Source organism: Cyphomyrmex costatus, unplaced genomic scaffold, assembly GCF_001594065.2.
Source record: "Cyphomyrmex costatus isolate MS0001 unplaced genomic scaffold, Ccosl1.0 scaffold32, whole genome shotgun sequence".
NCBI classification, from domain to species: domain Eukaryota; kingdom Metazoa; phylum Arthropoda; class Insecta; order Hymenoptera; family Formicidae; genus Cyphomyrmex; species Cyphomyrmex costatus.
Window position 1 is genome coordinate 159,808 of NW_017277340.1, and position 21,629 is coordinate 181,436.

Consider the following 21,629-nt stretch of genomic DNA (forward strand, 5'->3'; position numbering starts at 1 on the left):
TGTTAATTTTAAATTAACATTAAATTTGTATTATTAATTAAACATCCAGTATTTGGCTTGTCTTTAACTCGTTTTATTATTTTATCATTTTATTACATTTTTAAATGAGATTATTTAACCTAATTATGTTGGTGAGTTTTCATCAGAGTAATTAATGAAAGAAAAATATGGTTAGCGTTCTATTGGTTATTTTATTAATTTTTTTATAAATAAGTTTTTGAGTAAAATTACGTTACTGATTGTTGATGACATAAACGATTACCTATTTTGCAGTTTCCTGTTAATTTCTATGAATAGAACGATTACTCGGATAAATACAATAATTGTTGCAATTATTCTCTTACTTTTATATACGCGGTAAAAGATACAATACTGTTATTACCATACTATCGACAGTTATAAACCGGCTTTTGTTTTTCATCAACGCGCGAAATCCATTATTTACAATCTTTTATGTTTCTGAAGGAAAAATTATCACGTGTATAAAAATTATCTTTTTATTGGGGTGTCTCTCTCTCTCTCTTTGGACTGATTTTGATTAAGTTCGTTATTTTTTTGATTATATAAAAGTGAAACAATTATGTATTAAGTATATTGTATCTTAAAATTTACCATGAAAATATGATAATCGTGAGACAACATTATATTTCGAAGAATTTTTATGTAAATCTCTCGCATTCATTAATAAAATTACAATAGAATATAAAATAAGTTTGATTTTTTTACTGAAGTGCTTGGTAAAAATCTTTAAAATATTGTATTCTACCATAACTACTATATTTTCAGGATAAATTTTAAGAAATAATTTTTTCCGTGTATATTGAATACATATGTATAATATGTTAATGTACGCGTTGAATGCGTTTTTTTAATAGTCGCTTAAATATACACCTTCGAGGTACATATATGTATAACTTTTACGTCTAAGTTAATAAACAGGCTGAACGGAATTGACTAGTCTTCAAAAATCAATAGCAACTTTAAATCTTTTCAATTTGTCTCCTTTACTTTTAGAACAAATATCGAAGTAAAGTATAAAGAAACGATGCGATGGTCTAAATCGAGCGGTAATAAGATTTTTTTATATAAAATAAATTTATAGTTTACAATGTTTTAGTATAACATAAAAATAAAAATAAAAATATATAAAGAATATGAAAAAAATAATATAATAATATCGAACGTTTCGGAACTCACAGGTCCCTTCTTCAGCGATTCTTGAAGATGTTACAAATCATAGAGATGAATAATCTTACGGTCTAAGCGACATCGTGTGGTACAATTGTTTTGAAGAAATTAGGCGAGTTCAAGACAGCAAAGCGGCTAGGTACGTTTGCCGAGCGATTGAATATAATTGGTTATTACTTATAGATCCAACCAATCATATTCAATCGCTTGGCAAACGTACCTAGCCGCTTTGCTGTCTTGAACTCGCCTAATTTCTTCAAAACAATTGTACCACACGATGTCGCTTAGACCGTAAGATTATTCATCTCTATGATTTTGTAACATCTTCAAGAATCGCTGAAGAAGGACCTGTGAGTTCCGAAACGTTCGATATTACTATATTATTTTTTTCATAATCTTTATATATTTCTATTTTTATGTTACACTAACATTGTAAACTATAAATTTATTTTATATAAAAAAAATTTTATTACCGCTCGATTTAGACCGTCGTTTTTTTATACTTTGCATTGCAAAAAACGAGCGAAATCTAATTAATTAAATAACGAAGTATTAATTTCCATCTTCATAAAAATATGCTTTACATTTTTAAATATCACCATATAAATATAAACTTATTAATGAGATAAAAATGGGATACGTACAACTGAGCGATCAAATTTAGAAAATTACATTCTTTCTATTCGCATAAATTGTGATATTTTACATTTATTACCGGCTATAAAAATGACTTTGTAGTATACTTTTTGTGAAAGTCTCTCATATGTGATTCGCTGAGTCTTGCAGTAAAGGCTATAATCAACTGCCGCTGATCGCGGTAAGAGTGCAGTGTTAATATCAAAACCTAAATGCAAAGTGTTACTCTGTGTAGGTTATACTTTGACCTAAGTGTTACCTTGAGACCATCATTAATCATGCAATAACAGGTTTGCAAAAATCACACATTAACATATATGTCCCGGATGACGGAAGATTTGAAAAAATTCCGTTAGCTGATCGACATATTACCTCTGTAATACGCGAGGGATAACTGTAACGCGTCATTCATCTGTTTGTATATTGATTCGGGAAAAAAGAGCTTAGTGGATCTAGTGTCAGTTAACAATTCCATATCGGAAACAAGAGTGAACATAAATTTTAAAGAAGCAACATTGAAAACCGTTTTCTTTTCACAGAGATTCTCTAACGGCACATCGCCACGAGTATTACAACTTACAACTCGTCTGAGGCTTTTCCACGACTTACGCAATAAGAAAACGCGCGTATGAAATAAACGCGTGAATGTGTTTGCGCAATCGCGCTAATGCACCGTGAGACTGAAACGAATTTCTTTCTCACTTTTACACTTTTATCATATATATATATTAGCGATAGATCTTTTATATTACATTACTACATCGTAAGCTTAACTGACGTATTATTACCGTATTGATTCTCTTGTTCACGTAAGAGTATATTTCTTATTATTCCTTTCGATATTTCATTCCTTCGTGATCCCTCGATAAATTGCTACCCTGACGCGACCTTTCTTATTTCCTGACCTCGGAACCTTGACCCAGACTTTCTCTCATGACAATCGATCAATCAAATTGTAAACTATCTGAACTATGATATTGATTAATCGCACGATCTTGTAATCCGTGTGTATGGTAATTAATTAGTCGCGATTTTTGACTTGCATCGTAAAAGATTATTCACGTCCTACGTGCGATTAGGACACTCAGCATATTATTACTCGTAAATTGTTATGTCAGCTGATCACATCGAATCATCGGACATTAGTCAGCGATGCTAACGAAGCAGAATTATAAATCTTTGCGCTAAAAAACTGCTTACTTCCATCACAATTTCAGACACGTGTCACGTATATGATTAAGTATTGCACACCGCATAAATAAGTTTTCCTATTTACGGCAGTAATTGTAAATTAAATTGATGTTGAAATTAGTCCATTTTATAGATCATGAAATTGAGTAATTGCGAAAGAGTCAATTATACAGCGAAAGACTAATTTCCTCAAGGTTCAGGAATTACGGGGTCCCGCATTGCTATTGCATAATGCTCGGTCGAACGATAATCCGCCAGTTATTACCGTACCGTTGAAAAGTGTTTCCCTATTATAGGTGGACTCTTACGTCGCTAACGTATTACATCCATCCGGCGTAAGAACGTAAGATCGATCGAGGTACGTTACGCGGCGGTAAATTGAAGTTCAATACGGTCACGATGGAATCACTCGACGAAATGTGCGCTTTTGCCGCGTCATAATCTGTCTTTTTGCCGCGTGCAGTTTCATTTCCTCTTTCTCTGATCGATGTCGATCATTTCGCCTTAATGCGACGGTACTTTTTGAGTTTCACCCACGTCTACTTTATACAGGACAGAATCCGTTGAAGGAAAATGATTTCATTTATAGAGAGGCGATTTTTCTTTGTCTTATTGCACACAGAAAAACGCATTGTATGCAAATAATAATTATTTGCGTCAGGATTTCAAAAATTTACATATCTGCTTTATCATAAAACTTTATAAGCGCATCGAATTTATTTAGAATATATTCTGAATTTTCTATAGAAAGATTTTGCTAAAGTATCTAAAAATATAACTAAGTATACATTGAAAAATAATTTTGTTGGATCATTAAAATAATTGCGTGTTTTGACATTTTAGTAACCAGTTTGAGTATTCTATTATACATAATTATTTTAATGATTCAATAAAATTATTTTTAGATTTAGCTACATTTTTACATTCTGTTATTTTTACATTCTATATTTAGCTACATTTTTACTCTAGTAAAATCATCCTTTTGTGTAGCACGTTTCATACTGTAATCAAGATTATTAAATTAAAACAAATTCGATTTCTTTATTGCGTATATAAAGTTATTATGTATATAAAGTTGCTTATTCTGTCGATTTTATAATATTTTTTAAAAGAAAATTCTTGTGTTTGGTATATGTTAATGAGCTTTTTTTCTCAAATTTGTAATAAATATTTTAATATTATTATCAAGAAAATATTCTTCACATTAAAGATAATTGTTACTTAAAAGAACGAAAATTAATTTAATAATTATGTTTTTTCAATCAGTAATAGAATGATATTATTTTTCTGTGTGATGTGTAGTGATCAGAAGTATTTTCTTTATATTATTTATATATATCCAGAAGTATTCTTTATAATTTTTCTTTTACTTTCAGGTGCTTCATGGACTAAAGTAACATCCTTGGAAAAAAGTAGACTATCATTTGGAAAATTTTGCGAAAAGTTTGGTAAAATAACGCATACGGTAATGATGTAAAGGAAAATGTGATTCTCGGTTGGTGATTACGTTGACACAGAAAAAACGAGAAACAAACCGTATAATAGAAACCGTGGTAGTAAAGTAAAGAGAAGAAAAGAGATAGAAAAGAAAGAGAAAGACGAGCGAGCACTATATAAAAGGTATAGAAATAGAAGAAAGAAGAGGAGAGACGCATTGCGATCGCATCCGATCAGGCTAAAACGCTCTCTCGGTCGATCGTTTTCTCTGTGGAAGGTACGTCAGAGAATCGTCCTTTATTCCCATCGCCTCGCCCTCCCTGAACTCGAATCTCGATAGATCGCCTCGACGCTGCAGCCGACGCCTCCTGCCTACTTTCTATCGCCCTGAAACGTATCCCGAGGTGCACCTCGCTTCGGTAAAATCCTCCGAGAAACGAGTTTTACGGCCGATTCTCTCACGGCGAAACGCGACGAAACGAGCGTAATTACGCGAGGATAGTACCGCGTGCGCGATCTACTCTCGCACGCTGCCTTCCTTTTTTCCTTCGCCCCCTTTCTTTCTTTGCTGCTTAGAGGAGGAAAGAATCTCGGGAAACGGGAACATCGGGACGGGAGTGCCGTTTAATCGGCGAACACAATCGATCGAGCCGAACGATCGATTCGGCGAAGACGTGATCTTAGAATGACTATTCGTTTGATAAAGAGATTATTGCGACGATTTCATTACATTGGCTTAAAAAATTCAGATAAGAACAAGATTTTGAAGTGAAAAGATTATACCATACTTATTTTTGCAAAAATTTACAAGAGTATGAAAGAAATTTGAGAGATACAGAGAATTAAATTAAAGAGAAAATTATCCGAATAAAATAATCGTAATTAGTCATCAACCGTGCTCTCGTTTGTGTTGCGTTTCGCTTGTAGACAAAGAACAATGAGTCGATCCGCACTGTTGAATTTACAATGTCAAATTATACCTAATTTGAGTTATTTTTAATTATTTCTGAAGATCATTACTTCTCCTGCTCAAAATGTCGTTAATGTAACGAAAACAATAGAGTTAAATAATTTAATTTAAAAAATTATTGAATTTGACTCAAATTTAGTGTATTATTTATTAAATGCACATGTTAATATGTACGTTATTTACTTTGAAACTAGCTATAGAAATATGATTTATATTTTGATATATAATATATGGAGGTTATAAATAGAAAATATTTAATTCGAGAGATTGAGTTACCATTGCTCCTTTGATATCTAACAGTGCACATGGAACGATCTTCGCAATTGAGATTAAAATAAACAGGGCTTTTGATGGTACTATTTCCTCTTACAGTTGACGATTACTGTCGCTGTTTCGAGGGAAGATTGCTCGACGAGCTCGCAAAATAGGCGAAGGTACCACCGTCTCTTAGCGAAAAAGAGAAAAGGCGAATTGGAAGGAAGAAAAGTGTAGATATCCCGCTGGTCCATCGCGCACTGTTTATCCTGGGAATCGAGCCGAGCGCTCGGGCGCCTCGATACTTCGTGCGATTGCTTTCAAAGACGAAAGAAGGATTCCGCAAGGATCGGGCAGAAGGAAAACAACGTGCGCGACGATACAGGAAAAGGGAGATGTACCGAGAGCCGAGCAATTCGTCGGGCAGCGGCGCCTCCACCAAGGGCGACGAAGTCGAGCTTGTCAGTAGATTCCTGGCGCCGCTCTGCGCTAGAGACGAAGCGGCAAGGAACATCGCCTTAGCCGCGGCCAGGACCACTGTCGAAGGATGGCTGGGCGGCGTCGGCAGTCCAAATCGCTGGGAGGACGCTGGCGACATCGAGGACACCAAGACCGCGAGTGGAAAATTCTCCAGTTCTCAGGACGGAAGGTGAGTATTTTATTATTGTGGAGTAGTGAGATTTGGTTATGAAAATAATGCGATTTTTGGACAAATCAGTTTGAAGCAAATGGATAATTAATTCGATTAAATCGAATAAGTAAGTAAAAGGCTAATTAAGCTGTTATAGTTGTATTATCAAATCAATGATTAATTTAATTTAGTTAATTTTGTTTATTTTTTATTTAATGTTAGCGTTTTTAAAAACTTATATATTCTTGTTGATAATTAATGAATTAGGTATTCGAGCAATGTTAGATTGTAGTATTTTAATCATGATCACATAAAGCGTTCTCTAACTTTGAAACTATATAAATGTTCATTGCGTTTATACATTTGTTAAATGTTTAGATTTAATTGATATGTTGTGATGAACATTTTCTTTTCCGTTTTGTCGAATAAATACGGGTATAACGCTAAAGAGCATTAAAATTATACAATTTATATTAAATAAGCTTGTTTACCGGTATCAATTACCTGGACCATTGATTAACAATTAATCAATTAACGGTTATCAAATAACAAATAATATATGCGGTATATATTGTGTAATAAATACTTCCTAAAATCTCGCTTCGCATATTATAATTTCGATTGAGCGGACATATTTAATCGGAGCAAACATTTTGTTCCATGCTCTCTCTCTCGGCAAATTATTGGTCCCGGATTTAATATCAGCATTCAGTCACGCAAACACGTAAAATCCGATGCGAGCGCGGTATTTAAATAATCACGGCGGTTCATTAAAATATGCACGTTATCAGGATTAATAACAAGCACGGAAGAATATTATATTCATTTAAGCGTAACTATAATACAAGGACTGAATGTTGCGGTAGTTTCATGCAGCATTTTTTAAAATGAAATTCGTATAGTTTGTTTCCGTTTCAACTTGCTAAAATTACAAGGCATTTCTGGCAGGATGATTTTAACTTTTAAGTAATCTTCAGGAAAAATTGATAATAGATTACATAACATTAGAAAGACTGAATCATAAAAATTGACATAATTAAAAATAATTGTATTGAAAAGTCGCGTACAAAAACAAATGTCTCGCGATGATGAGAGATGATTGTTGTTTATCATGACAAATCTGGGTACTACAATAGCGATTTTATGAAAACAAGCAGTAATTTATCTTCTTCTGATTTTATTGTTCATAACTCATCATTGAACGAGGTCGTTTCAAATTACTTTGTAAATGATTGCTGCTATTACGGCTTATTCAGTAACGAGAAAAATAGCGTCTCCTCAAAAGATTTATAAGCAAGACACGTGCACACTCCCGTTATTGACCTCTAATCGATAATATTCGTGTTTGGTTGAAGATACGATATGAGCGTCGAACGGTCGCCGACGAAATCGTCGCCGAGGAGTGTGCAGCAGCAGCATCAGCAGCAGCAGCAACAGTTGTTGCACGATACGTTTCGAACGGAGGGTTTTTTCCCGCAAAGCATCAATGACAATCCACCTCCGTATCTCGAGGACAACAATCCCGAATGTTCGTTCGATTGCGTGGACGGTCGTCTTTTGAACGAAAGGCGATTCCGCGAGCGATACGCCAGCGGCGACGGCGTCGAGAGCTGTAGATCCGGTCATTCGACGTCTTCAGACGAGGGTAGTAAGAGTTTTAACATTGAAGGCAGATGCCCGCGCTTCGGTTCGAACAGCGAGACCGAAAGGAAGCATCCCGGCTCATCGTCGAGTGATAGGTCGACAAGCGATGATTATTGCTCCGGTAGAGCGAAGAACAATTATGTGAAGGTGAAGGGCGCTAAGCAGAAGCAGCTGGAAGATGACGAGCTTGATGCGGATACCCGCGTGTATGGCAAAAGTCCGAAGTTCGATGACAACCTGAGCGGTCTCGCGTCATTCGACTGCCGGAATCTGAATCGCCGAGCCAAGATTGTCGCCAGCGGCGACCTGCTAACGCACGAACAGCGCCGATACTACGACGGCGGTACCGACGACGACGTCTCTTTCAACGAGAGCGAGGCGGCGCGCAGCGACGGGGTTGTCTTTAACACTCTCGACGGCTTCGAAAACGAGAACGACCTACCACCTTTCTACCATCAGGATATGAACCTGGAGAACCGCGAGACAGCGGTCTATGATGACGTACCGGAGGATTCTCGCCGGACGCAGCAAGACTATTTGCGCAAAAATGATGAGAGGAAGTTTAGTGCCGGCCAGATCAAAAGGCCGCTCTCGCAGGACGAGGACGTGTCTCCGAAGAGTGGTCGAGTGCTCGAGAGTCCTGAAGTGACACCAGGTGATGTCGGCAGGATGCTGAATCTTGGTAACGCTTTGGACGGACCCAGGCAAGCACAGGCCAACAAGTATCTCAGCCTGGTGACGTTGCATCTGCCGGTGATACTCAGGCTCAGCGTTAATTGTCCCTTCCAGAACGTTAGAATCAAGTGCGCGGAGATCCTCCAGATGGTTAAGGTAAGTGAAAATTATTTCGGATTTATTTCGGAATATTTTGGATTTGGCTGATGCGCCAAATAACATACGTCTTTCGTGTTTAAATAAATCTGCGTTAACATTAATTGGCAACTATCTCAAATTAGATTTCGAGGTTAAAGCTATTTTATACTACAGTATTATATTTTTAAGTAGTCATTTTTTTGTTTTTTTAGGCCTAGTCATGTTTTTAATAAAAATTTACTAAAAAATAATTTTTTTTATTACGATCTATTTATTTCTTTTTTAAATATTAGTTTCCAATTAATTCAGTTTGCTTTTGTGAAACACAAATATTATTCTTGTCTTATGTGTTGAATCTCTCAGATTTTAAGAGGTGCAGTAAAGCAAGCTGCAAAAGACGGCTTATCGTTATTGTCCGTGATTATCTATGTGTGTAGACTCTGACGGGAATTAAATATCGTACTGTGTGCTGTGAGTCAGAGCACACAGAGACATTCTGACATTCCGGAAGAGAAAAAAATCTTTGCGAAACGACTGATGCGAAAGATAACGGATAGCCTAGATGTGGCGACAGTCGTGCAAAGTTTCGCTCGCGAAATCTTGGGAGAGCAGGCGTTAGCACAGTTGTAAAGTTTACACTCTTGCGTGCATTCGGCCGAAATTCTTTCGTAACGATTCTACTGAAGTTTACGTTTGCTTGAACATTTCTCGCCGAGTGTCCATGTGTTTCAAGTTCATTAGGCAATACGAAGCAAAGTTGAAAACGTTATAGTCGAAAAAGATAAGGATATCGACATGTTGTACATGCGGGATATTTAAAAAATGTCACACCTGTCTCTGCTGGACGAACTTTCTATTTTTGTGAAAGAAAAAACATGAAATTATTGTTTCTATGATAAGCAAAAAAATTGATTATTATAAGATTAATATAATTATTATTTATTACGATTAATTTAAAATTATAAAACGGTTGAATGATTTTATATTCTTATTTTAGCTCTCAAAATTATAGCTTTCTTAATTAAAAAAAGTGTGTCTTGTTATTAATTAATTTTAATTTTTGTTGAAATTGAATATAAAAGTGGGACTTTTGAGGATTATTCATGTAATTTTGTAGCAATCGCCATTTTCCTCAGCTCGAAATTTCGGTACTCCTAGCTCGGGGAGAGCAAGTGCAATAATTCTGAGATATCCTATATACATTCTGCAGCGGAATTGAGATTGTTCAGAATATTTCAAGCTTTATCTCTCCAGCTTTGTGGTAATTTATCCGAGTCCTTCGTGAAGAGTAACTACCGAGCGCGATTCTTATGCTGCTGCAACTCTGTATCTTCGCTTTTAATGTGCCGCTACTTTATGATTCTTTTAATAAATAAACTACCATGAGATTCACGTTGTTAGAGAGTAGCTATTTAGGTTTGCAATCGAAAGTAACCATATTGTTTGACCTTTAGAACAAAATTTCATTTCTTTGGAGAAAAAAATTTTATGTACTTTGATCCTAATCTTAGTACAAGTAGTTTTGAGATATCTTGAAAAAGAATGTTTGACTGTAAGACTGGTTTGAAGTGGATAGTATAGTTGATGACTGGACAAAATGATTACCTTACGAAATTATTACCTTAGCTTGAAATAAGTTTGAAAATGAATACGTGAGAATAATCTGACGAAGGATGTGCTTATGCATAAAAGATAAACCAGAGTAACCGTCGGTTATATATTAATGGACTTGTTTTGACTGGTTATTTGGGGAGGCGTTTGAACTGCGGCCTAAAAATATCTCGTACCTAGGCAGTTCGCGGTTAAAACAACTTTAGCCTATCGTAGAATTGCTCTTTCTGTACCTCCGAATTCTCTGCCGGTCATTAATCTTATTACAGCGGTAGTTAATCTTTATCCGCGGAAAGAATTACCACAAGAATTGATCTAATTCGTGCAACAGTGCAGTCATTCAAGAAAACATCTAACAGTACCTAGCAGCGATATAATTTTATGCGTTGCAAGTTCGTATAAAAAGCAAGCAAACGGTCTCATATGACTCACATCATAAATATTTAAAATGGAGACGGTGTAAAATGAAGGACATTTTTAAAAATGTTTCCGGTCAGCAACTTTGGATTATTTTAGTGTCACTCATTTTCTCAGACTTTACGCTCGCAAGGACATCGCGCGCAAAGTATATACTCGGATCTCATGTGTGTCTGGTAGTAGGACGAAAGTAAACTGTAAAAATAATCGGCTATCTTTGAGTTCTCCAGATCAAAGTAACATACCGTATTTCTTTGTTGGTTTTTTAAAATATTAATTTTAAAGACAGTATACCTATCGTATGTTATATGGAACACTTTAATTTGTATGTGCATTATGAAATTTGAAAAATGGAGATGAAATATTGTGTAATATATATATATATATATCAATATATATACACAGTTCTTTTGCACTAATCTATACAGTTTTGACTTATATGTGTAAACGTATGTTATTTACTTTTATAGGTACATTTGTAATTCTATTTATTTTCTAATAATATTAGTCGATAACATTTTACTTTTCTATGTTAAATTAATCTGATAGGATGTTTTTATGGTTTTTGTGTTGATTTCCAATTTGCTAAATTTATGAGGGCATAATTTTAAAAATAATATGCAATAAAAAATTCTTTTACTTATCTTTTCCGTTTAGACATAAATTAATTATTTATAGCGAATAGCTACTGAATTTAACATGATTTTCTATTTGTTAAAGGGTTTCTAACAAACATGAATTAATTAATAGAAATAGTCTTATTTTTAGTTAAAGCGGATCTTAGTGCGAAATATTTAAGCACTATGATCCTATTTGATCGAAAATAGGATTAACTTTCTTAATTGTTTAATTTTGGTTGATCTAATTTTGAATTATAAAATTGAATTGTAAATTATTTTAATTAAGAAAAAGATTCTCTACAACGAGCTATTTTTAGGAAAATGTTTAAGTTTTCAAACAGATATGTTGACTACAAAAAATTAGATTCCGTAGAATAACTTTTAATCTTATTTTTAAAATCAGCATAAAAAAATACATTATATAGGTATATATAAGTATATATATAGGTATATATAAGAGCTAATTTTATCCATTTAACAAAAGTGTTGTCGACCAGTGTAATATAAATAAGTAATGCAAACTGTAGTCCATATAACATTCAAAATTATACATATAAATTGTTGTCTTAAATAAATTATAATATATTTAATTAAAAGTGCGAAACAAATGGATATGAGAAAGGATAACGTGTCAATTCATACAGATATTTCATCCGTTAATAGCAAGACAAAAAATGTAGATTGCACACGTAGACACGAATAGAAACACGTCGCTTTGTTCACCGATATTGTCACACTCGAGACTGATCGATACAACTTGTGTGTAAAGCTTTATACATAGTGTAAAACAATTTTCAGGCACGAAGCCGGCAGGAAGTTAGGAAAAGAAAAGGAGGTTTTATACATAAAACACAGTGCGTCGTATCGTGACATCGATAATCGCGTATAATTTGTGAAATATCTCTAATTATTCTACCTCTTTGTACAATCGAATATTAGTAAAGACAAAAATATTCTCCTAACTTTTATTTTTTACTAACGTAAAAGATGAACTATATGTATTATACTATTTGCAAATCTCGAATTTTGGTCGTAATATAATAATTTATAATGAACGAACGCCCCGGAAATTGTCTTATATAAAATATATTAATGATTTTAACTAATAAAATATTTTTTTTTAAATGAAAATATAAAGCACTACGAGTTATAATGCAATTATAAATTAAAGCAATTATTTGATTACCATTCGTTGTTGATTCTCTGTCTTTCATTTCTAGTTTAAATACAATTTTTTTTACGCAAATGTAGCTATTTTTAGAGAGAAATTTATATTTTAATTAATTACAGTCCGAAAACGGAGACGATAAAAATATTTTTTCTCATCATAAAAATTAAATTGTTCACCATATTGCTGATGTGTATTTATTCTAACATTTGTTTTATTGCAAAAATGTTTTAATCTCATTTTTTGTTGCAATGATGTTGTCGACTTAAAAAATATTTTATAAAAAAAATAACAACGGTTATTCTTACGGTATATAGACACAGCAAAAAAATTCGCCCAACGTGGGGCTCGAACCCACGACCCTGAGATTAAGAGTCTCATGCTCTACCGACTGAGCTAGCCGGGCTACTGACAGAGTGCATTTTTCTTGCATCTTTTCGGAGTGAAATTAGGCGCACTTATATGATTAGGGCTATGTTCCGATATACACTCATGTTAGTATTGAAATCTGTAGTATACGTATCATGAACTATACAGTGTTAGAAATTTGTTTACAGTACTGTTACAATAAAAAAAATGTACAGTTTTATAAACCATATAGGGGAGAGTGGTCTAAATCGAACCTATTTGCAGTTTTTGTTCTCTATAAGGCGTAAATAAAGTCCGATCATAAAACCAATGGTACCGTTCCAAAGATCATTTAATTTCCTTCATTCTTGCTTCAGACCATTTTGACGTATCTTTTACCTGTGTCGAATTATAATGGAAAATGTAAAAATGCATTTTCCGGAATTATGGGTTCCAAATCGGACCTCTCCTATTTTTATGGACTTTTAGATAGAATTTTAAAATATTTTAATTAAAGTTTTTGTTAGTATTGAATAAAAACGAGCAATTTAAGACTCGAAGATAAAAATACAGTTTATATTATTAGAATTAAAATCAATAGAAAATTCCATCAATCTGAGTCTAATGACACATGATATTTTATTGATTTAGTGTTCCTTAGACCAGATTTGGTCGGTCGATCACCAGTATTACAACCAGGTTGTGGCGAATCTTTTTTCTTAAAGAATGAGCTGGCTTACTCGTCTTTTTAGTGTTTTTTTTGTATAGGTCCGATTTGGACACGGGTTCTTTCGAACTATTGGAACAAATTTTACAATAAACCGCAAAAGTAATCACAAAACTCTTGATATTTTTGAATTCTACATTCTTTAATTATCTCTTAAATCAATTACCATTTAAATTTTTAACATCTTTTAAATGATTTATAAGAATTTTTTTTTAAATTTTGCACGAGATAGCCGAAAATATATATTTACATCTATTCTATGAACGTTATGACAGAGTACTGCCAAACTGCTGTTACATGTTCGGTGTCTTATAAGGACTTTACATTAAGAATAGCATGCAAATCTGCTTAACCGTATTTATTTAAATTAAAAAGATCCGATTTGGAACACGATCCGATTTAGGACATTCTCCCCTAATGTTTTGCAGTGATTTCACAATATTTGCAATAGAAGTTTGTTGTGAATTTACAATTGCTGCGTCGCGTTTGCGGATTAAAGACTTACGTATATTTTATCACAAAATGTTATTGTAATTTTACAATATAAGTAACCGTTTATATTTATAGTACATTTTTTTTTGTTGGATAAGAACTTCCAACACTTTTGGAAGTTTACAACGTTGTAAAAAATACAGAAATTTTTTACAACGTTGATTTTGAATACTCGTGAATAACTGAACGCAGTCAAGATTGAAAATTTGCTTGAAATTGCACATATAATGAAGCTTAAAATTTGTTTTTTTTTTTTGCAGGAGAGAGGACTTCCAGTACCGGTGCCCGCCTTCGATGGACCTAGTGCCTTCGTCCCTCTCTCGGAGGTAAGTATCTTTGCATGCCATCAATTGCTTTTGTAGATTAGTGTGCCAGTTTACGACCGGTCTAATGAGTGTTTGATAACATTAACCGAGGCATAACCAGTTCTTCTATGTATATCTTTCCGATCACGTTTTTAAAAAGAGACGAAGATTCGAATTGCGGTTAGCGTTAATTGATATTTGTGAGGTTTTAATGGAAATTTCGATGCGATTTTGATGCCTTAAACAAGTTAATTTGTCATTGATGTAGCATTACGGTTATCTTATGCAAAAGTACAATTTGCAATTCACTACATTCGCTTAAAGTATTATAGCATGTACTTTGAGATAAATAAGACTGAATATCGTATTAGACGGTAAAACGATGGTGAAGAATATTCAGAATATAATCACTCTTATTTACAAAGATAAATATAAAGATCACGTTTGTAATATAATGTGATTATTATTATAATGTAATTTATTTAGAAATATTTTATTTTTAACCATGCTATCTATTTTAATTTGCTACAATGTCATAAACACCTTTTTTAATTAAAATCGATAAACAAGGTTTCAACGAACGTAATAATTGTTGATACGGATAATAAATGCGCGATAGTTTTTCTGATTAAAGTGAAGTTTTTTTTGCATTTATTTTTTTTTGTTAGAGAGATTGACACGGTATAGTTTATTTTACTCGCGATTGGCCGCGACAAAAAGTGGGACATGAAAAACGAATCGGTTGATGTTGCTGCGAAATCTAGGCCACCGCGTTTAGCGCTCGTAGCGTCAATGATTTCGCCAGCTGATTGGCAATGGTCGGTAACGAGTCGACCGTGCAGATGATTGGCGCATGTATACCGGGTATCAAATCGATCTAATGCTCAGTTGTCCTTGATGACCCTTAATTTATTTTAATTATTTGTACTGGCATTGGTTGAAACGCATTCCTTGCGATTTGGCTGTAAAGAGAACTACATTGCCGATCGAGTTGATGCACGTATAGTCTTGCAGAAATTAAAAAGTCATTTTTGAAAAATGTTTATTTATTGAAAAAGAATTACACGAAAATTTTAATTAATATTATTTAAAGTTTCTATTTTTTGGTTTTTTTATTTTCTACATTGAAAAAGAAATGTATTTATTTGAATTGCGAATATCGATAAAAAATGTTGTTTTTAATTTTTCATTTAATTTAATTTTGCAAGAAATTAAATTTTTTATTTTATCAATGTAGGATTAGAGCAGAGAATATCGGTTGTTTTAATATCGATTGGCAGGTGGCGCTAATGATCAAGTTATTCGCGCGGTTCTACACAGCGCAACGTTGTAATTAGCAATTATATATATATATAGCTTAATTAATATCGTTCAATAAAATTGGGACGTTCTCAAATAATGAATACGTTTCTGCACTTTAAAAAAAAAAATAGTAATAAAGTAAATGCAGTTTTTAATGGTATAAAATATTTTAATTAATTATCTAAATTATTATTGATGTCGGTTATTATAATAATTGTTTGTTGCCATAAATTTCAATGTATTTTAGTAATGACACTCGAATCGCATTTCACGCTCGAGAATCGCTGACGCAACGTGCTGCGCGTTACACACATTAACACGAAACTCATTTTGCACTGCAATTTATGTTATGGCTACTAATAAACAAGTTTATCGCGATCTATATTTCAAGAGAGATCGGACTCTTGCGATCTATGTTATTACCGGATATAATATTATATAACGCGATAATTTATGGATCATAATATTGAATTTTTTTACGCGACCTCACGGAGTTTAATAAATGCTATCGTCCTTAGTTTAGATAAGATTATGAGTCGCGTCTGCTGACGCATTAAGTAAGGGGAAAATGTATCATTTCGAATTATCGTATAAACGTGCGTCGAGCTCATAATGATTATCCGCACGTGCTATGTAGTTATCGATATGTGATTTTTCTTCGTTGTGTGAAAGAAAGTAAAAATATGCTGCCATTCATAAATAAGTTCAATCATGATCGTTGCAGCATTGCAGAATTAGAAATAGTGAATTCTGGAAAATGTGATGTTGAAACTATATTCTTGTTTTGTTAATGTTTTTTTTTAACACGGGAAAAGCATTACGAAATTTATTTTTTACGATCTTTATTATAACATGATTGAAATGTGTTTTTTGAAATTCAACTACCACATCTCTGTAATAAATCAGGTAAGTGTAAACGAATGCATAATTTTCTACAAACAAATCGCACACGATGGTTTTATTCAACTACAAAAATCTTGACACTGTAAAAAATAGTTTTATGTAGAGAGAATTGTAGATTTTTTATTTTAGAAAAAATATTTTTATGATGATATTATTCTCTACGTATTCATATATAATATAAAAATTATTATTAAATATGTACGTTATTAAGAAATAAAATGACTTAATCAGAAGATAGCAAAAAATATACATAGTTTGAAAAACTTCATTCGATATGTTGGAGACAAATTATTTGTCATGGAAATATTTATCACTAAAAAAAAATAATGAAAAAGAAAAAGAGCCAGAAATTCGTTAAAATATACAATTGTTAATAAATAAAAATTGCCATTTGGTTAAAATTACATACTTAATTAGACAACAGACGTTTCGACCTCTATTAGGTCAATATTATAGAAAAAATAATCGCTAGTTGTTAAAACAAAACGGTAATGTACGGAATTATAAAATTAAAAATATAAAAATTATTATGTATAAAATAATAAGTGTATATACTCTCACTCGCATGGTTGACATTATATTAATTTCGGTACAATAGCTAGAGTCTATAAACCTTTGTGAATCGTCTAATTAGTTTCTTATAATATTGTATCAAAGTACAATTTATAAAATGGTCCATTATTAGACAATGAGATGAGATGCAAATTTTAGTTGTTACTCTTACAAGTTTAAAAATGATAATGATTCATCATTAAGTTCTTTGGAAAGAAAATACTACAATTTTTCAATTAAATGATAAAGATCTCTTTCACGAATAATTCGATATCTCTGATAATTTTAGCATAAAAAAATCTTTTTGACGTGATTTATTGCTTATTGATTCGTCTGTCATCTTTATGCTATCCTGTACGTTCTCCGCGTCGCCGTACACGAAGTAACTATCGATCATCGAGAACTTGAATATCAAGCGATGATGTATCGTCATTCGGTCATTTTTATCATTTCTTCAGATCTGCGCAAGATCTTACTTGTATAACTGACACGCGATCCATTTGTCATGCGTGCAATATCATGCTCGCGATATCATGCTCGGCATCCTTGAATGCGAGCAAGAATAGGTATTGCGGAAAGAAACCACATAGTAAATTATGTAAATGCATAGCGCTGTTTGAAGATATTAACTATAAAAATCGTTTCACAACATATTGATTACAAACGTATATTTGTCAAGCGTATACAGAGGTGTCACGTTATATGTTATATATATATATATACACACACACACAATATTTTTATATCTTATAATTTTCCAAGAATAACGTTGCAACTTATGGATTATATTTCTTACTTCTTATTTTCTTCGCTTTTCTATAAAAATTTTATTGCTCTATTTCGACGCTTTTATCGAATCACTCGAAAATATCGGATCCTCTCTTCTGTAACTATCTCACATCCTTGCCGGTCAATTTCCAAGGGATATTACCGAACGCGTTCTACTTTATAGTAGTTTCCCAGGTATTAGGGAACCGGTACTGTGTATCGAGAATAAACGAAGTTTCACTTTATCCGGAAAAGCGATAGTAGCTGCCGCGTAGCGCAATTTGGCCGCTATTTCTCGAAACCGAATACGATGTGACCTAAATTTCTGACACCACAACCAATTTGCACGTCATGTTGTCGAAACACTCGATGGTTTTTTGTGAAAAATAGAACGCGTGGGATGCGAGGGGCAAAAGGAGGGGTTGAAAATTAACGGGAATCTTGACCGGGTCAATGAATATTGTTCCTTGGTCAAGCGACTGCGAATAACTCGTATACGCCTCATGTAGAAGCCTCCATTAAAGTTCGAATTGAATCTTCAATCTCATTTGTTTTCCTTCGTCTCGCAATCTGCGCAATCTCGCTGATAATGCACTTACGAAGACGGACGACAAATGTCCCATATCTGCAAATCCAATATTTCCTATTTCCGATTGTTACAATTGCATCACTTGCTTACATTTCAAGGCGAAATTTTTATCAATAATACGAATTTCTCCTGTTTAGCATTTATTTTTACGATACATTATTATTTTGTCGCTACGATTAAGTGTTTGTTTAAGATTAGTCTATTATATTCTTTATTTTATTTCTACAAACGTTATTTTTTTCCTCTGTAATAAGTTACTATTAATTGCGTATTGGAGCGTGGTATTCAACTCGCTCAACTTAGTCTTGAAGCCCATAGCACCAGAGCCCTTTTCTGTATAAAGACTTAGCATACAGTTTATTCCGCTAATGACATTCATTAGCTCCTAAACTAGTTCCGTTTTGACATTTCGACGTATGTAGTATATAAAGTTAGAAATGACATCGCTTAATATGATTGAAGATTTAATGATTAAATATCGTTAATTTTAGAAATTATTAATAGAGCGAGTTATTAAGATAACGATTTATAAAAATTCTAAATACAAATTTTTTGTAAAATATTTAACATCTTTTTAATATTGAGTTTTTATTAATTGAGATGATAATGCTCATTAAATTATCTGTTTTTCTCAACGCAAAGAAAAATTGTATATAAGATTAGGACAGTTAAAGCAGTTAAAAAATAGGTTATATTGTTCACATGGTCTCTATCTATTTCTGACGTCATCTTTATGTATATATGATTATCTACAGGTTATTGACATCGCGCCTCGTCTTTAATGCGTCAATTGTCGTCGGTGCTCGCGTGCATTTATCAATTTGACGTAATGGTTCCTATGAATAGAAGGTAGCAATTGCTTTAATTTCGTGATCCGACGTTTTAAAAGATCCCGCAGAAAAGCGACAGACGCGACGACAATGGCGACTGTCTTATCTCGTTCGCGAATTATCTTCTATTTCTGTTCTCATTCGTACTATCGCAACGCATAGGAAATAAAGTTAAGAGCGATACTCTCTTTCCCACCAAAGTAACCATTCGTTGTGTATGCATTGTTTGAAATTGCAGCTCGTTTCGGCGCGGCGTGCAACACGGAATCGGCATGTCATGTGCGTTGCCGCTTAATTATGTTACATCTAGTTGCGAAACCAATAAACCGTCGTCAAAGCAATTTCCATGGCAACTATGAAACGTTGCTGCAGGATTCGGGACCGTAATTCGCTCACAATAACTGCAAATGACAAATCAAGTCGTGGAATTACGGTATTATAATTTTCGTTGCGACATTTAATCCGAAGTTCATTTCCAGTTCATTTTGTTTTTATTTCTACGGGATTGCTAACGTAGCATCTTTTTTTCCCGAGGAGAGTTGATTAGAAGTTTTCTTTTAGTCGGAACTAACTTACTGAATGTTTTCTTCAACAAAAGAATAAGTCAGAAAAAGTGTAACGTAAAACTTTATATTTTGGATAGGTACATAAGTTATTTATATGTACCATATATAAACAGTAAAGTTATGCAAATATAATATTTTATAAGATATTGAAAATACAATTGATTACACTAATCGATGATTTTGTTAAATGTACAATTTGGTTGATTTTTATGAATTTTTTAATGCTAATTTTAAAAATGGGAACAGGATTTATTCTACGAGTTCTAATTTTGTAACTGATATAATTCTTTTTAAAAACTTACACATTTTGTTAATAACAGCTACGAAACAAGTTTTTTAAGTTTTTTCTTTATAGTATATCTATATACGATAAATTTTCCGGCTTTTATTACATTAGTAAGTCATTTGTGTCTCTGATTAATTTTCATCACTTTAAATTACAAATATATATAAAAATTATTGACTTTTTTTTACACAAAATACTTTAACATGTGTGTTAATTAAAATAATTTATAACATTCTATGAACAGAAAATCATTAGATTCAGAGTAACTATTGTATATGATATATCATTTATATTTAAACAGAAGAAATAAGTAGAGAGAAGTATGTATTTCAAAAGTATGTTACTCAAAAATCATGCTGTTTTTATAATTTAGCAGATAGATCTGAAATTAGCGTAAAAACTACTATAAGAAATCTTGTCAAATCAACTTAACATAAGAAAAGTAAATTTTTTAAATTATAATATTAATTTTTTGATTATAGTATTTTTTTATCATAGTATTATAAGAAATTTTATCAGATCAACTTAACATAAAAAAGTGAAATTTTGTGGCTTATATAGTATTATTATATATGACATGTATTATGTCTCCGATAATAATCAATAAAAAATGAGTGTTAGAATATAGATAGAGAAAATAATAGCAATCTCTCGAGTTAATTTGTAGTATGTAAACAAAATATATGTGCAACGTAAAAGGCTTTAGAGCTTAGTGGACGAACACTGACGAAATTTAAAATATTCAACGACATTTATGCGATGCATCGCAATGCTCTCTCGTAGGGTATACACTTTGCAAGCTTTCTCTGGCTGGTAATTTTATTAAAAAAATATTGCGCCCGGCTGTAGCATAATTTATCAAAGGTGTAACAATGTTAGTGCGCTGTGTAATGCAATTATACACACGCATTTATCGGAACGCCAGCGTACGTAACGACTTTTTCTCTTTCTCTCTCTCTTTCTCTTTCGGATCTCTCTCGGCATTTTTCGCTGTCGACGATATCATTGACGCGAAAAATAGATGCACGCAGTAGCGAGGAGATAACGCGGAAAAAAGGGCCAGCAGTCGACGGAATAGTGAGATATTTCATGTAAATTCCATCCGATTTTACGCAATCCACGCGCTGAAGGCCTCCGTGCAAATAAATATCCTCTGCAAGTGCAATACCTATGGAAATATTACACCGAGAATATGTTCGGCAGCGAATTGAAAATGAATAGAACATTGATATAAATATTTTATGCCCGTATTCGTTTAAATATCTTCTATTATTAAAGTCTTAGCAAGATATGGGTCGGCATTAATATTTCATTTTCGTTTTAAAGCTAATTTTATTCTAAAATTAACTCTGATCATTTAAATTCTCGACGACATTTTCT

At 32.9% G+C, this 21,629-nt stretch overlaps 1 protein-coding gene and 1 non-coding gene across 2 annotated transcripts in view; one reads left to right on the forward strand and one right to left on the reverse strand.

Annotated features, from left to right (window-relative positions):
- The window catches only part of LOC108775788 (uncharacterized), a 65,829-nt gene that overhangs the window by 27,574 nt on the left and 16,626 nt on the right, over positions 1 to 21,629 (forward strand). Inside the window, exons 2-5 of the mRNA XM_018542234.1 lie at positions 4,392 to 4,729; positions 5,795 to 6,326; positions 7,664 to 8,783; positions 14,409 to 14,474. Of these exons, the coding sequence (XP_018397736.1) occupies positions 6,073 to 6,326; positions 7,664 to 8,783; positions 14,409 to 14,474 (1,440 nt within the window). The 5' untranslated portion in view covers positions 4,392 to 4,729; positions 5,795 to 6,072. The remainder of the gene's footprint in view (positions 1 to 4,391; positions 4,730 to 5,794; positions 6,327 to 7,663; positions 8,784 to 14,408; positions 14,475 to 21,629) is intronic.
- TRNAK-CUU (transfer RNA lysine (anticodon CUU)) lies at positions 12,915 to 12,987 on the reverse strand. Its single transcript has one exon. It is a non-coding gene; the product is annotated as a tRNA-Lys (tRNA).